Below are 17265 nucleotides of genomic sequence, written 5' to 3'. Positions count from 1 at the left end.
AGTGTGCAGTGAGTTTACTATTATTATTTCCAGGTTGGAGATGAGATTGGTCTTCATAAGAATTAACTGACAATGTTTACAAATTCACACAGCTAACATACAATAGAGTCAGAACTTGAACTCTTGTTTACTGGCTCCAACTCCAGTATTCTTTCCACTACTCTGCAAAAAGGATATTATTTGTAAGTTGGCATTAGTGTTTTCAAATTACCACATGTTATTTTATTATTTTTCAAGTCAACTTTTAAAGAGGACCAAATACCTCATAAAATCTTTTAAATATATATATACTTAGCCTACACAAAAATGGAATAATGGTTAAATATGTTTTAGTGTGAAACAATTGTGAGTCACTATTGATCTTTGATTGTGTTGAACTTTTGGTGATGACTTCAGTATTTTGCAATCAGCTATTTACAGTCCATTTTTTCAGGAATTTTTTTTTTTTTTTTTTTTTTTTTTTTTTTTTTTGAGACGGAGTCTCGCTCTGTCACCCAGGCTGGAGTGCAGTGGCCAGATCTCAGCTCACTGCAAGCTCCGCTTCCCGGGTTCACGCCATTCTCCTGCCTCAGCCTCCCGAGTAGCTGGGACTACAGGCGCCGCCACCTCGCCCAGCTAGCTTTTTGTATTTTTAGTAGAGACGGGGTTTCACCGTGTTAGCCAGAGATGGTCTCGATCTCCTGACCTCGTGATCCACCCGTCTCGGCCTCCCAAAGTGCTGGGATTACAGGCTTGAGCCACCTCGCCCGGCCCCATTTTTTCAGGAATTTTAAGGTCAAACTGAGCTACCTATATGGAATGAACCAGCCCAGTTATCTGAAATTGGTCTTCCTTTATGTGCCTAGAAATATTTCTCTATTAATCTGACTTCTGCTGGAAGGCATGGCATTTTACACATTAGCTAGGAAGAAATAAAATCTAATTTGTTGGACAGAATGACAAAACAAACAAAAAACAAATGTTTGCCTTCCATTCCTAGATGCCAGTTTGCTGGAATCCCCCTGGGAACAAAAGATAATATTACACTTTTCTGATTTTGTAGGAGAAACAAACCCTATTCTATATGTATGAATGTATATAAATTAAGATGCATATATACCCCTAAACATATAATATGAAACTAAAATGAACACAGTAGGTATATATCTAGGTTTGCAGGGATTTTTGTTTTTGATACTGTGTTTTCTTCCTTTTATATGGAAAAACTCAGTACCTAAAAAGGTAAAAAAGATAGTATAATGAACTACCATGTACTCATCACCTCCCTTCAATAATTACCAATTTATGACCAACCTTGTTTCATCTATATCCCCACCCGCTCCCCCACTGTGCATCATTTTGATACAATCCAAGTCCTGATTATTTCATTTCATTTGTAATTATTTCAGTCTACATCTCTGGGTGATAACCACAATATAATTATCACACCTAACATTAACAATAATGCCTTAATACCTACATGTCCAGGTTTGGAAGTACATATCAAGTGACAGCTCATGAATTTATACATAAGAAGGCTTTGGATAGCAATCTGATTAGAAGAGGGGGCCAGGGGACTTCTCTGTATATTGCATGTATATAGCATTTTAGATAATATTGAAAAAGCCTCAGTTATTGATATTAAAGAATTGGGCTGAAACTACTGAAGAATATCATGGGGATGAGGGTGCATTAGTCTCGTTAAGTTGTCTGGGTGCCCTCAGTGCTGACATGGTTCTCTAATATTCACTAAAAGTGAGCTTCGTCTCATTTTAGATCTAGTGTATACAGATGTTACATTAAATGCACAGCAACCTGATGTATTAGCATAATATAAGGCATCATCTTTAAAGTAAGCCAGAAAACTGACTATTGTCAAACAGCAACAATAACAAAGAAAAAGAAATTACCTCTCTGGAAATGTATTTAAGTAACTGGAGTTGTGCACAATTCTTTTCTATTTTGTTTTCTTCTCATTTTCAAAACCTGCACCAAAGGATGGTTTGGTTTTTTGCCCCATCCCCACCCTGATTTTTACAAGTAATCCTCCAATTATTTCACATGAATAGTGGATGTTTACTCCATTTTATGTAAAATGCTACATAAATGCAGTTCCAATCAAGTTTCCTAACCACTCTCCTTATATGTAACTAGATTAGTATCCCAATTTCTGTAAAGATGCTGTTCTTTGGTTGGAAGGCAGGGATAAAATCCAGTTTGAGAAGAACTCGAGTGCCTAGGAAGAAACTTAGACTTTATCCTGAAATAGAAATTCAGGAAAAATTTTTGATGCTTCAAGGGGAATAAGGATGATGGATGGGGCAGATGTACAAAGAGATTATTTGGCAATCATGGAGGAAAGAGAGAAAATAAGGAAGAGGCTGGGCGTGGTGGCTCACGCATGCAATCCCACCCAGCACTTTGGGAGGTTAAGGTGGGAGGATCATGTGAGCTCAGGAGTTTGAGACCAGCTGGGGCAACATGGTGAAACCCTATCTTTACAAAATAATACAAAAATTAGGCTAGGTGTGCTGGCTTATGCTTGTAATCCCAGGACTTTGGAAGGCCGAGGCTGGCGGATCACGAGGTCAGGAGTTCAAGACCAGACTGGCCAACACAATGAAACCCCATCTCTACTAAAAATATATAAATTAGCTGGGCATAGTGGTGGGCGCCTGTAATTCCAGCTACTTGGGAGGCTGAGGCAGGAGAATCACTTGAACCCAGGAGGCGGAGGTTGCAGTGAGCCGAGATTGTGCCACTGCACTCCAGCCTCGGCAACAGAGCTAGATTCTGTCTCAAAAAAAAAAAAAAAAAATACAAAAATTAGTTGGACATGGTGGTGTGCACCTGTGGTCCCAGCTACTTGGGAGGCTGAGGTGGGATAATCACTTGATCCCAGGAGATTGAGGCTGCAGTGAGCCATGATCACATCACTGGACTCCAGCCTGGGTGCCAGAGCAAGGCCCTGTCTCAAAAGAAAATAAGGAAGACACTTAGAAGACTCTCGAAGTAATCTAGCACAAAATGAAGAGACTCCAGGTAAAGGCAATAAATAAGGAAAAAAGGGAACGGGCAAGAAAAATATTATTTTCAAAAAAGGAACTTTCATGATCACAGAATTAGATCGAACTGTCATTACTGTTGTTATTAATTTTGACTATGCTACAATAGCAAACCACCTTCTGAAAAATTCTGTAAATATGCCTATCATTTTCCATAGACATTAATTTTTATTTTTTGTCATTACACTGAATATGCAATTCATGACATCATTTCCCACACTAGGACAGCTAAGTTGTGATAGAAAGAAAACACAATTTAGAGACAGGTATTGGAAGCTCAACTGTACTACTGGTTCCTATACAACATGAGTGAGTCATTTAATGTCTCTGAGCCCCTATTCCAACTGAGAAAGCAGCATGTTGTAAATTATCAGATGTAATGTAGTGCTGTTATGCCTTTAAGAAAAGCTTTTGGCACCAACCCATGGATTTGCTGCCCTTTGTTATAAGGTTGAATTTATTTCTATAGCACGTACAATCATTTCTAATTCTAAAGAGTCTAGAAATTTCTATATCAATAGATACTAATGTTTTAATGACCATGCTGTGACAAAAACAATTCAGAAGCAAATATTATTTGTGCTATAAATATAGCTTTCTTTCTTGTTTTAAATAACATTAAAAAAAAAAAAAAAGACAGGGTCTTTCTATGTTGCCCAGGCTGGAGTGCAGTAGCTATTCACAGGCACTATTATGACGCACTACAGCCTCCAAACCTGGACTCAAGCAACCCTCCTGCCTCAGCCTCCTGAGTAACCGGAACTAAGGGCACACATCACCACACTTGGCTTCCTAAGTCACATTAAAAAAAAGAAAGAAAAAAAGAATTCATTTTGGTTCAGGAATTTTGCCATACTTTGCCTTTTCCTTTGAGAACAGAAAAATTGTGTTGACGTCAAGCCTGCTTATGGAACTCTGGGGCTTTCTGGTGCTGGTAGATTTATTCAAGTATTTACATGAATACTATAGAACTTACTGTTGTTATTCATTTTGACTATGCATTTGTCGTTCCTTATTTCAGGTCTGTTGGGAACCAAGAAGTACAAAGTGCTTTAAATTTATGGCTAATGATAAATATTGATATATTAATCAAGACTAAATCTATGATTTACTATTTTTGATTTATTATTCTCATATTTTGTAATACTTCACTGGTTACTATATGTATGAGTGTGATGAGTGGAAAAACCAGAGACTATCAATGCACACATCTGTGCATTGATACCTTTAAACATCTGCATAAATTATATAAAGTCAAGTAGGATTTCCTAATTATGTATGATCTGTCATATGATCAGAAGATTATAGGTACATGGCTAAATTTTCAAGTAGCATTAAAAACTCTGTCTCTGTGTGTATATATATATATATAATATATATANCTTGATCTCAACTCAGTGCAACCTCTGCCTCCCAGGTTCAAGCAATTCTCCTGCCTCAACCTCCCAAGTAGCTGGGACTACAGGCGCATGCTGCCATGCCCGGCTAATTTTTTGCATTTTAGTAGACAGGGTTTCACCATGTTGCCCAGGCTGGTCTCGAACACCTGAGCTCATGAAATCTGCCCGTCTCGGCCTCCCAAAGTGCTAGGATTACAAGTGTGAGCCACCACACCTGGCCGAAATGCTGTTTCTTAAAAACAAACAAACAAAAAAACATTTTCCGGGTGCATTGGCTCACGCCTGTAATCCCAGTACTTTGGGAGCCTGCAGCAGGCGGATCACAAGGTCAGGAGATGGAGACCATTCTGGCTAACATGGTGAAACCCTGTCTCTATTAAAAATACAAAAAATTAGCCAGGCGTGGTGGCAGGTGCCTGTAGTCCCAGCTACTTGGGAGGCTGAGGCAGGAGAATGGCAGGAACCCGGGAGGCGGAGCTTGCAGTGAACCGAGATCGTGCCACTGCACTCTAGCCTGGGTGACAGAGCGAAACTCCGTCTCAAAAACAAACAAACAACAACAACAGAAAACATCTATGGGTTCAGGCTGGTGCCTCATGCTTGTAATCCCAACGCTTTGGGAGGCCAAGGCGGGTGGATCACAATGTCAGGAGTTCTAGACCAGCCTGGCCAATATGGTGAAATCCTGTCTCTACGAAAAATACAAAAAAGTTAGCCGTGCGTGGTGGTGCATGCCTGTAATCCCAGCTACTCAGGAGGCTGAGGCAGGAGAATTGTTTGAACCTGGGAGGCAGAGGTTGCAGTGAGTTGAGATCGTGACACTGCACTCCAGCCTGGTGACAGAGACAGACTCCATCTCAAAAAAACCCAAAAAACAAACAAACAAAAACACAACCAAACGACAACAACAAAAACCCCAAAAAAGAAACCGTAAAAAATTAGGCTGCGTGCAGTAGCTCATACCTGTAATCCCAGCACTTTGGGAGGCTGAGGCAGGCACATTGCTTGAGCTCAGGAATTTGAGACCAGCCAGGGCAACATGGCAAAACCTTGTCTCTATAAAAAAAAAATACAAAAATTAGCTGGGCACGGTGGTGTGCACCTGTAGTTCCAGCTACTTGGGTGACTGAGGTGGGAGGATGCCCTAAGCCCAGGAGGTAGAGGTTGCAGTGAGCTGAGATTGCGCCACTGCACTCCAGCTTGGGCAACAGAGCAAGACCCTGTCTCAAAACAAACAAACAAATAGACAAACAAACCAATAAAAACAAAAAAACCCAGCGTAAAGTAAAAATAAAAAATAAAAAAATTAGCCAGGTCTGGTGGTAGACACTTGTGGTCCCAGCTGCTTGGGAGGTTGAGGTAGGAGGATCATCTGAACCCAGGAGGTGGAGGTTGCAGTGGGCTGAGATTACACCACTGCACTCCAGCCTGGGTGACAGAGTGAGACCCTGTCTCAAAAAAAGAAAAAAATTACCCTAAAACCTCATGACTTGAAAGAACCATTTTATTTGCTCATGGATGCTGTCCATGAGGAATTCAGGAAGGGCTTACCTGGTGGTTCTAGTTCAGAGTTTCTCATGTGGTTGCAGTCAGATGATGGCTGGAACTAGGACAGCAAAGGGGGAGCCTGGGGCAGCTGGGGCCTGGACAAGCATCTCTCTCTCCACGTAGTCTCAGAGTGGTCTCTCTGGGCAGGCTGATTTGGAGCAGCCTCAGGGCAGTTGGGCTGCTTAAAGGGCAGCTGGAGGCTTCAAGCCCACGTGGTCCAGCAGAAAAGGTGGCTGCTGCATTGTCTTTTATAGTCCAACCTTAGCAGTCCTGTAGCGTTACTTCTGCCCCATCCTATTGGTTATAAGTGTGTCATGAGCCCACCAGACTCAAGGGAAGGGGTCATGGGCTGCATTTCATATATATATAATATATATATATACACATATATTTAATACATACATAACACACACAGACATATTATATGAAATGTGCACCCCGATAGAAGTACCTAATACAATTTTGAAAACTTTTTAAATCCATCAGAGTTTTTATCGGGCTTAGATTTAAAGGGAGTCTGAAAACTATTTAGTTTCTGCAGCATGCATAGCAATAGTGGACAACTGCCAGCAAAGGGCTTTATCACAGTATAAATGGGGTTTTAAGTGTTTGTTTCCAGTGCAGGTTCTCGCAGCCCAGGCACTTCCCAGTCTCATTGTTCCTTTGTTCTAGCGGATGTACAAAGGATTGACTGTTTTGTTTTCTGGCTCAGAAAGATTAGATAAAGTCTGCATTTCTGAACTTCACCCTCTAGGCACGCAACCTTAAAATTTATTTCTATGTCTCATATTTTGTGGATTATATATGTTTAGATTCTACTGATCATAACATTATTTTTTAAAATTTTTATCTGGCTTGAAAATACTTGTAGATGACAGTATTGATCCCTTTTGAACTATCACTGGAAGTAGCTGTCCCTCTCATCCTTGTCCTTAAAATGCCACTTCAGCAAAAGTATGTCATCTCAGTCAGGTACGACAGCATTATTCTTGAGTTTCACTGACTATTAGAATCTCATAGTCTCCTCTATATCTTCTATATCTTGTTACTTCTCAAAACTGCCTTGGAATGTAAGTATTATTATTATACTCCCCAGACAGATAGGAAAGTGGAGGCTTAGACAGGTTAAATAGGCTGCCCAAAATCTCATGACTTTGTCAGAGCTGAGATTTGAATTTAATTCTGACTCCAAAGCTCATGCTGTCTGCCATTACATTTCACTGCTTCTGTGGCAATATTTTCACCTAATTATAGGACTAATAATAACAGCTAACATTGAGCACTTACTACATGCCAGACACAGTTCTAACTACTTTTTATATAATACTCAATTTAATCTTCATAACAACTCTACTAAAAAGATATTATTTATTATCAGGATTGCATAAATGAAGAAACCGAGGCACAGGGAGGTTAAGGAATTGCCCAAAGCACACAGCTACAAATAGGAGAGCCCAATTCAAGCCCAGGCTGTCAAACTCTAGAACATATGTTCTTCTGGTGAACCAAAGGGCTGTGCTGTGGTTGAACCATGCAACCTTGTCTTCCAAACTCACCTGTGTTTCGGGCACTCTGTTAATGTTTGTCTTAGTTACTGCTGCCTCAGCTTGCTTGTCAGCTAAAATTTATATTATTAATTATTGATGTTATAAATGTGGCATATATAATTTTACAGTATGATGTACTTATATAAATCATAGCATACAACATAGAAACATTAGATTTCATAGGCTCTATTAAGCCTGTGGTATCTATTGGTCAGCCATACATAGTCTTATGAGTTGTCTGTTTATAACTGCCTTTTGAATATAGAGTAAAGCTATCTTGTTTCTTTTTTATATGTTAATTGCAAGTGAACATCATCTTAAGACATATAAGAAGGTTATATTTTCTAATTAAGGTCTAGAATTCCTGGTGTTATATTGTGAACACAACATGGTCTACCAGGAAGTAGTGAAGTTTCTATAGCCATGCCATTGTAATATCTGACCTGACCCTTCAATATTGGTCTCCAATATCTTGATCCCACTTTCTAGACCAAGAGCCATGTTGGGTTTCTGAAAATTTCTCCTAAAGATGTCTCACAATAGTTCTACTCTCAGCACTCAGGGTAGGGGCAGCCCCTTATTTCTTAGACTTTACTCCCCGCTGTACCAAAAGAATGGCTGCTCACTAAATATCATTGACTTAGTTCCTAACCCAGATATGCTTTTTATTCTATTCAAGTTCAACGGTGGAGATTCAACACAGGCAAAGCAGTACTTCTCAAACTGATCCTTGGCTTTGAGAGTTGAAATAAGATGAACAGTTGGGTGCAAGATTTGCCCATTCCCACTTACTCTGGGTGCTCCGGCAGCACCAAAGTGCCCCAAAATTGAGATGTTAAAAATCTAGGGATATAGGGGGCCAGGTGCGGTGGCTCATGCCTCTAATCCCAGCACTTTGGGAGGCCGAGGCAGGCAGATCACCTGAAGTCAGGAGGTCAAGACGAGCCTGACCAACATGGTGAAACCCTGTCTGTACTAAAAATACAAAAAAAATTAGCCAGACGCAGTGGCATGTGCCTGTAATCCCAGCTACTAGGGAGGCTGAGGCAGGAGAATCGCTTGAACCCAGGAGCGGAGGTTGCAGTGAGCCGAGATCGTGCCACTACACTCCAGCCTGTGCTACAAGAGCAAGGCTCCATCTAAAAAAAAAAAAAAAGTCCTGGGATATAGGGAGTCCCAGCTAGTGGGAGAATCCATTTTGGTAAGCAAACTTATCCTAGGTTTATAATCAGATCTGTGTCTTTTGTGGTTGTCTAGTATCTAAAAAACCACCCAAAGTTACGTATACTACACACCAACAATCTACAACCTAGAAAGAAGTTCAGTGTATATTTCAAATTATTTCTTAATATCTGTATTTTCTGTTGAGATCTTCAGTATTTGTCCAGGCATAACCTGGATGTTTGTCAATGTTTGAAAAATTTGCTAAACTGCAAGCCAAAGAAAATATAACTTTGCTTGGACTTTCAAGATCAGAGCTACCTTAACAACAACAACAACAAAGTTTTCGTAGAAAAAGGAATTCATGGGCCGGGCGCGGTGGCTCAAGCCTGTAATCCCAGCACTTTGGGAGGCCAAGACGGGCGGATCACGAGGTCAGGAGATCGAGACCATCCTGGCTAACACGGTGAAACTCCGTCTCTACTAAAAAATACAAAAAAAAAAATCTAGCAGGGCGAGGTGGCGGCGCCTGTAGTCCCAGCTACTCGGGAGGCTGAGGCAGGAGAATGGCATAAACCCGGGAGCCGGAGCTTGCAGTGAGCCGAGATCGCGCCACTGCACTCCAGCCCGGGCGACAGAGCAAGACTCTTGTTAAAAAAAAAAAAAAAAAAAAAGGAATTCATATGACTAGTAGTTAAATGTTTTGTTTTGTTTTTTTTAAGAAAGTGAAAGGGTAGGTTTGGAAGTGAAGCAAAATGCCAATTTATTTCATAAATAACAGATTTTTAAGAAAAATGAATCTGGACTGCAGTAAAATAAGCAGTTATTTGCAAACGTCTTCAAGGTCTTCAAGCCATGTTCTTTTTTTTTTTTTTTTTTTTCCATATTTGCCTTTCAGGTCCTTTACCTCCTTGTAGGTTTGGAGTCAGTAAAGAGAAGACTACTTCAACCAGCTTGCACGTTTGGTGGACTCCTTCTCCCGGAAAAGTCACCTCCTATGAGGTGCAATTATTTGATGAAAATAACCAAAAGATACAGGGGGTTCAAATTCAAGAAAGTACTTCATTGAACAAATACACTTTTTTCAATCTCACTGCTGGTAGTAAATACAATATTACCATTACAGCTGTTTCTGGAGGAAAACGTTCTTCTTCAGTTTATACCAATGGATCAACAGGTAAGACCTGTTTATTTATAGCTGAGTAGTTAATAGGATACTTTTCAAGTTATACTTTATTCAAGGAATAGGAGTAAGATTGCTACTCCAGAGCAAAATTAATTAATTAGCAATTAGTTAAATTTATAAAAGGATTGTGGGATACAGTGGACAGACTGGACTGAAAATAGCATGCGTGGCTATGCTGGTAACTTGCTGAATGGTTTTGAAGAAGTCATGGGACTTCTCTGGAATTGGAGTTTTCTCCAATTTGGAATAGATACTCCCTAATGGCCCTTCTAACTTAGATCAAAGCAACAAGACTTTCTGCCCCATTTTCTGAGTTTGTGCCATAAAACTTATTTTTTAGATGTTTTTATTCTTTATATACTCTTCTCGTAACATCAAGTCATAATGTTTCCTAAATATTCCTATGTTTGAAACAAGTCTTTGTTTCTTCGATGAGGTAAAGAATAAGCCATCTGTGCACCCACATATTATGATATACATGGCACATCACTACCTCCTTCCATAAAGTACATGTCTTTCATGTCATTTGCTCTCCCCTCATTTTCTCTCTTTTTAAATTTTTTTAAAATTATACTTTAATTTCTGGGATATTTATAATTTAAGTTCTGGGATACATGTGCAGAACGTGCAGGTTTCTCACATAGGTATACACATGCCATGGTAGTTTGCTGCACCCATCAACCCGTCATCTACATTAGGTATTTTTCCTAATGCTATCCCTTCCCTATGCCCCCAACCCCCCAACAAGTCCCAGTGTGTGATGTTCCCTTCCCTGTGTCCATGTGTTCTCATTGTTCAGCTCCCACTTATGAGTGAGAACATGCAGTGTTTGGTTTTCTGTTCCTGTGTTAGTTTGCTAAGAATGATGGTTTCCAGATTCATCCATGTCCTTGCAAAGGACATGAACTCATCCTTTTTTATGGCTGCCTAGTATTCCATGGTGTATATGTGCCACATTTTCTCTCTTTTTTAAATCTCCCTCTCCATTTTTCATCTTCTATAGTTCTTTCCTTTCTTTTCTACTTACTGCTGTGCAGTGTTATATACTTTATTGGCAAAAGCTACCTTAATACCTATGAAGTGGGGGAGATAGACAAGTAAATTATGATGTAACTTGAGGCTGCAGACTTTGAAAACAGCACTAATCAAAGTTCCAGTGAAATTTCCAGAATCCTGTTATTTATTAATGCTATTACCAAGTTAAGATGAATGTGTGACTTCTAATTAAATGTATATGTCTCCTATAAGGGAATTATGAATGACATTTGGACATACATTTTATCTCACTAGTGCCATCTCCAGTGAAAGATATTGGTATTTCCACAAAAGCCAATTCTCTCCTGGTTTCCTGGTCCCATGGCTCTGGGAATGTGGACCGATACCGGCTGATGCTAATGGATAAAGGGATCCTAGTTCGTGGCAGTGTTGTGGACAGACAAGCTACTTCTTATGCTTTTAACGGGCTGACCCCTGGCTACCTCTACAACCTCACTGTTGTGACTGAGGCCGCAGGGCTGCAAAACTACAAGTGGAAACTAGTCAGGACAGGTAAGTTCCCCCAGCTAGCTGAAGAAAAATAAAGCAAAATCAAGGGGATGTTTAATAAATCAAGTTTATTATTTGAATAACAGTAATATAGGACAAATGGAAATTCTTATAAGGTATAGAAGACCAATATCCACTTCTCTACTCAGAAAAAGAAGGATTCTCTTTTATTCTAAGGTTTAGGCGAGCCTTTGGCAACATTTTGAAGTAGGCAAAGTTAATTACTGATATGGACCTAGCTTCTCTTCTTCTCTTTTTAATACTCCGTCTCCTTGCTAAGGATTCCTTCTTCCTTTTCTTAACCAGGAACCCACTGTCTTTATGACATCACTCACAGTGAACCAGAATTACTTTCTCCATGCTATACATACCCTACTCCTGTGTGACAGTCATTTCCAAAATTTTCTATCTAACCACATGACCTGGGACCCAATACCACAGGACCTATTCCCACAGCCTACCCTAATGAATTTATTCATTCAATAAATGAATCTATGCTAAGTGTTAATGAGTAATTTACACAAACTTTCATTCAGCCGTTAGTTACTGAATATAAGCTAGATGCTCGGCATTGCTGATATAACATCCAAGAGAGACAAAGTCTTTGCCCTCATGGAGCTTACATTTTAGTTGAGTCTAATCCTTCTAGCAAGTCTAACGTGTGAATTAAATCTCCTCTCTTGGTAAGTTATCTAATTTTAAGAGAAACTCTAATATATGCGGTGCCTTAGACATTAGTTTCTGGAACTATAGGAGGCTGGTGGGAAAGATATTTGAGGACACCAGTACATTTATATACCTTTTATAGCATACCTCAAATATATGTAGATATTTCTGGCCAAAAATGTTCTGTATATCTTAAAAGTTATTTATGTACATCAAGAGCAAATTGCATTCCTAACTGCCTTATGCAAAATCAGAGTGCTGTGCCCATTCTTTTGTTTTGTTTTGTTTTGTTTTGTGTTTGAGACAGAGTTTCACTCTTGTTGCCTGGGCTGGAATGCAATGGTGTGATCTTGGCTCACTGCAACCTCAGCCTCTGGGGTTCAAGTGATTCTCTTGCCTCAGCCTCCAGAGTAGCTAAGATTGCAGGCGCCCACCACCACGCCCAGCTAATTTTTGTATTTTTGGTAGAGACGGGGTTTCACCATGTTGGCCAGGCTGGTCTTGAACTCCTGACCTCAGGTGATTCACCCACCTCGGCCTCCCAAAGTGTTGGGATTACAGGCATGAGCCACCGCTCCAGGCCGCCCATTCTTTTAAGGAAGCTTCATTAATTTATATTCTAGAAAAAAGTATTCACAAAAGGGTATCTCCTTTTTAACCATTTTCCTTTGATGAAGTAGTAACACAACTCATTAACTTTATCATGATTTAATATAAAAATTAGTTTTATCACATAAAATTTTATAATCATTAATCAATTGATCAATATATTTACTATGTACTCAATATTATTGAATATTAATATATAAAGGCGATAAATGAGGCAGATGACAGACCTCTTTGCGCATTCCACTTAAAGAGGAATTGGGAAGGACCATTGTAGGGCTTTGACCTAGCTTCATTTGCCAATAAGAAACACTATAAGGTTCAGTGAACTAGAAGGAGCTGTCCAGAGTTTCCCAGCTGACTAATGGCCCAGTCTGAACCAGAATCCAGGCTTCTGCCTGACAAGATTTGGGCCTTGCCACCAAGCACATAGCCTACCTTTGGTTTTACAGCATTATTTTTGCCTCTTTAAAATTTTTTTTTTTTCACCATCTGAAGAGGATAATTTTTGCCTCTTAAAGTGCTTGTTTTCTCCAGCGCAAGGAATGTGGCTTGCAGAAATAAAATTACAGGTCAAAATTTGGCCGTAGGACTGGTGAGATATCCTGAGTAAAAGTCTCTTTTCTGTTCTTTCTTAATTAGCCCCTATGGAAGTCTCAAATCTGAAGGTGACAAATGATGGCAATTCGACCTCTCTAAAAGTCAAGTGGCAAAGACCTCCTGGAAATGTGGATTCTTACAACATCACCCTCTCTCACAAAGGGACCATCAAAGAATCCAGAGTATTAGCACCTCGGGTCACTGAAACTCACTTTAAAGAGTTAACCCCTGGACGACTTTATCAAGTTACTATCAGCTGTGTCTCTGGTGAACTGTCTGCTCAGAAGATGGCAGTGGGCAGAACATGTGAGTCTTGGGCTCCAGAATGTTCCTTGGTTGCTCAAATCACTCTCTGATCCACCTTAGAACAGGACAAAATAAGTTAGCAGGAAAACTCCTTTCCCAGTCTGAGAAGTGGAGCCTATGTAACTGAAGGTGTCTGGGGTAGGACCCATTTGTCTGAGTCACTTAGGCAAATGAGTTTGGATTTCTGAATGATGTGCATATTGTTTCTGTCTTATGCTTTTTCATGTCACATCATTTAAGTAGCATAAATGCATTAGCATTGATGCCAGTATATAAAACATTTCTGACTCATTCTTACAGTGAGAACCAGTTAGCATTTAACCATGTTTTCCATACATTATCTTATTAATTTATGTCCTTAAACACTTACCTATCCAGTGCCTTATATGTGTAAATTACTGTACTATTGTTAAAACAAATAAGACATGCTACTTGCCTTTAAGGCAGGATCCAACAAACTACCCCATCTGGTGCCAAATCTGGTCTGTGGCCTGATTTTGTTTAACCCTCAAGCTAAGAGTGGTTTTTACATGTTTAAAGGGTTGTACAAACAAATAAGCAAACAAATAAGAAAAAGATTAGACGGAAACCATATGTATCCTGCAAAACCTGAAATATTTACTACCTGATCCTTACAGAAAAAATTGTCCAACTTCTGCTTTAGAAAAGTTTCATTTTAATCACACAGATGTAGAATACACACATGTACAAAAATAAAAATAGTACATTTTAATAATAGTGACTGTATTGATATTTCCATGTATCAGGCACTGACAAAATAATTTACACCCATTATTTCATTTAGTTCTCACAACAAAACTGTGAGAGATGTCCTGTTATTATTAGCATTATACAGATAATTCAAAGAGATCAAATAATTTGTCCATAGTTATCCACTCAGTAAGTGCTGGAGCTAGAATTTAAACTAGGCTATTTGATTCCAGAGTCCATTCCCTCTACTATTAGAGATCTGAAGTAAAAGCTGTATGGTCAAAGAGGAAAGATAACGAAATTCTCTTTCATAAGAGCAGTACAAACTTGGAGGAAATGGGAGCAGGGCGCGGTGGCTCATGCCTGTAATCCCAGCACTTTAAGAGGCCGAAGTGGAGGGTTGCTTGAGCCCAGCAGTTTGAGACCAGCTTCGGCAACATAGTGAGACCCTGTTTCTACAAAATAATAATAATAATAATAATAATAATAATAATTAGCTGGGCGTGGTGACATGTGCCTGTAGTCCTAGCTACTCAGGAGGCTGAGCTGGGAGGATTGCTTGAGCCCTGTGGTTGAGCCATGATTGCATCACTTCACTCCAGGCTAGCAATAGAGTGTGACCCTGTCTCAAAAAAAAAAAACAAAAAAAAAACCAACTTGGAGGAAATAGAAATGGTCTTTAATGAGGACCTAATAAATGTAACATTTGTGACAAAGAGGGAAGAGCTTTTGGGGTGGAGGGGACAAAATAAGCACACGTCCAGAGGCAGAAGAGCCCAGGAGACTTGCAGGTCTACAGAACATGCAACTGGAGGCCAGCTTTCCAAAGGGTAGGGAAGGAGACAGGATGGCTGCAGAAAGTAGTCTCAGTAAGACTGGAAGGATGTGGGGTCTGAACTTAAAGAGCCAAAAATGTAAGCAGAGGGCTTGACATTTTATTCTGTAGATTATAGAGAGACCCTGAATGTTTTAAGCAAAAAAAAAAAAAAAAAAAAAAAATAGAGCTTAATCTTGCAAGAACATTAATCTTTTAGTTGGAAAAAAGAAAGGAATGCCTCATGATCACGACATCCAATATTTCTTCCAAAGGATGCCACATATCACTAGATTATTAACACTGTAACATAAGATTACATTACTGATATTACTAAAATGATTTTGGCAGACATTTCTTGAGTGTCAAATGTCTCCAAAATAAAGAACCCTCATTTGCAATCCACAGACATCAAGAGGGGATAGAAATGTTTTGAACTGCAGATATTGTGTCTCCTATCTATTGCTGCCCAAGAAAAGTAAATGAGTATTCTTACTTTTGGTTTGTAATATCTCCTTTTGACATCATTTCACCATTTAGTTCCAGACAAAGTTGCAAACCTGGAGGCAAACAGTAATGGCTGGATGAGGTCTCTTGTAGTGAGCTGGTCGCCCCTGCTGGAGACTGGGAGCAGTATCGGATCCTACTCTTCAATGATTCTGTAGTGCTGCTCAACATCACTGTGGGAAAGGAAGAAACACACTATGTCATGGATGACATGGGGCTCGTGCCGGGAAGACAGTATGAGGTGGAAGTCATTGTTGAGAGTGGAAATTTGAAGAATCCTGAGCGTTGCCAAGGCCGGACAGGTAGGCAAATACGAAGGTGTTAATACCAATGGAAGAGTAATTTGTTCCCTCTCCCAGGTAATCCAGGTAACTGCCGTAACAGCTAATATCATACCCTCGTGTTTTCTGAATTTGAGATATTAAGGACTTTAAGACTAACGTGGGGTTTCTAACACCTAATTTGTCAAATTAGAACATTTAAAATCACTTCCACTAGTAACTCCATTATTTCATGAAAGAAAGCCATTTTAGACACCAAAAGAGTAGGATGGATACATTCTGAAAATAAAGACAATCCTTCCCACAAAAGAAGAATGTTTTGCTAGTGATCAGCATTAGGGAACCATTGCCTTTGACCTCATGTTGACTAATGTGGGGATTTCAGGTACCAAAGAAGAGTGATTAAAGTGGAGAGGGACATATTTGGATTTTAGGGAAGGGAAGAATAAGGCTACTGAAATAAGAAAACAGGCTCAAAGAGGTTATACCTGCCCAAAGCTTTGCAGTATAATCATGACAGCAAGAATACCAAGACTCATGTTTCAGTATCCTCATACTGTCAAATACTTGTACTCACATTGTCAAATAAGAGAGTTGCACTTCCAAGTTCAACATTTCCTTGATAATCCTTGTAATGTGAAATACTCCATACTTAGAGTGAAATTCCAATACCTTCTTCTTAGTTTGCCTGATAATAGGGAAATAACTACATGGATTCACTGTTCTTAGAAGAATGTCAAAAGATCTTGACACCCACTTTGCTTGCCAACTGTGTCTTGCAGTAATCTCTTCATCTTCCAAATATTAATGTCCACTGGATGATGATCAAAGACCTAAAGCAGCTTAAACTAAGCTACTTTTAGTATTTCACAGGACAAGCATCTATGTCATCTCTAATATTTTATCACTCATCCCAAATGACTTGGAATTGTAAGATCACAAAACATTAGGGGCTCTCAGCATGTCAGCATAATTCTCAGGAGAACTTTTACTTATTTATTTACTTTTACTCTTTGAGATAGAGTCTTGCTGTGTCTCCCAGGCCTAGGCTGGAGTGCAGTGGTACAATCTCGGCTCCCTGCAACCCCACCTCCCAGGTTCAAGCAATTCTTGTACCTTGGCCTCCCAAGTATCTGGGATTACAGGCATGAGCCACCATGCTCAGCTAATTTTGTATTTTAGTAGAGACAGGATTTTACCATGTTGGCCAGGCTGGTCTCAAACTCCTGGCCTCAGTCCACCCACCTTGGCCTCCCAAAGTGCTAGGATCACAGGCATGAGCCATGGCGCCAGGCCAAACATTTGGGTTTGTTGTTGTTGTTGTTGTTGTTGTTGTTGTTGTT

The 17265-nt window shown here is 39.7% G+C and overlaps 1 protein-coding gene across 2 annotated transcripts in view; it reads left to right on the top strand.

The window, feature by feature from the left end:
- The window catches only part of PTPRB (protein tyrosine phosphatase receptor type B), a 132435-nt gene that overhangs the window by 37571 nt on the left and 77599 nt on the right, over positions 1-17265 (top strand). For both annotated transcript variants that reach the window (XM_017867501.1, XM_017867503.1), the window contains 3 exons: positions 9599-9877; positions 11177-11434; positions 13346-13609. In XM_017867501.1, the coding sequence (XP_017722990.1) occupies positions 9599-9877; positions 11177-11434; positions 13346-13609 (801 nt within the window). The remainder of the gene's footprint in view (positions 1-9598; positions 9878-11176; positions 11435-13345; positions 13610-17265) is intronic.

Source organism: Rhinopithecus bieti, unplaced genomic scaffold, assembly GCF_001698545.2.
Source record: "Rhinopithecus bieti isolate Rb0 unplaced genomic scaffold, ASM169854v2 scaffold_3874, whole genome shotgun sequence".
Taxonomy (NCBI): Eukaryota; Metazoa; Chordata; class Mammalia; order Primates; family Cercopithecidae; genus Rhinopithecus; species Rhinopithecus bieti.
This window is presented reverse-complemented; position numbering and strand designations above follow the sequence as displayed.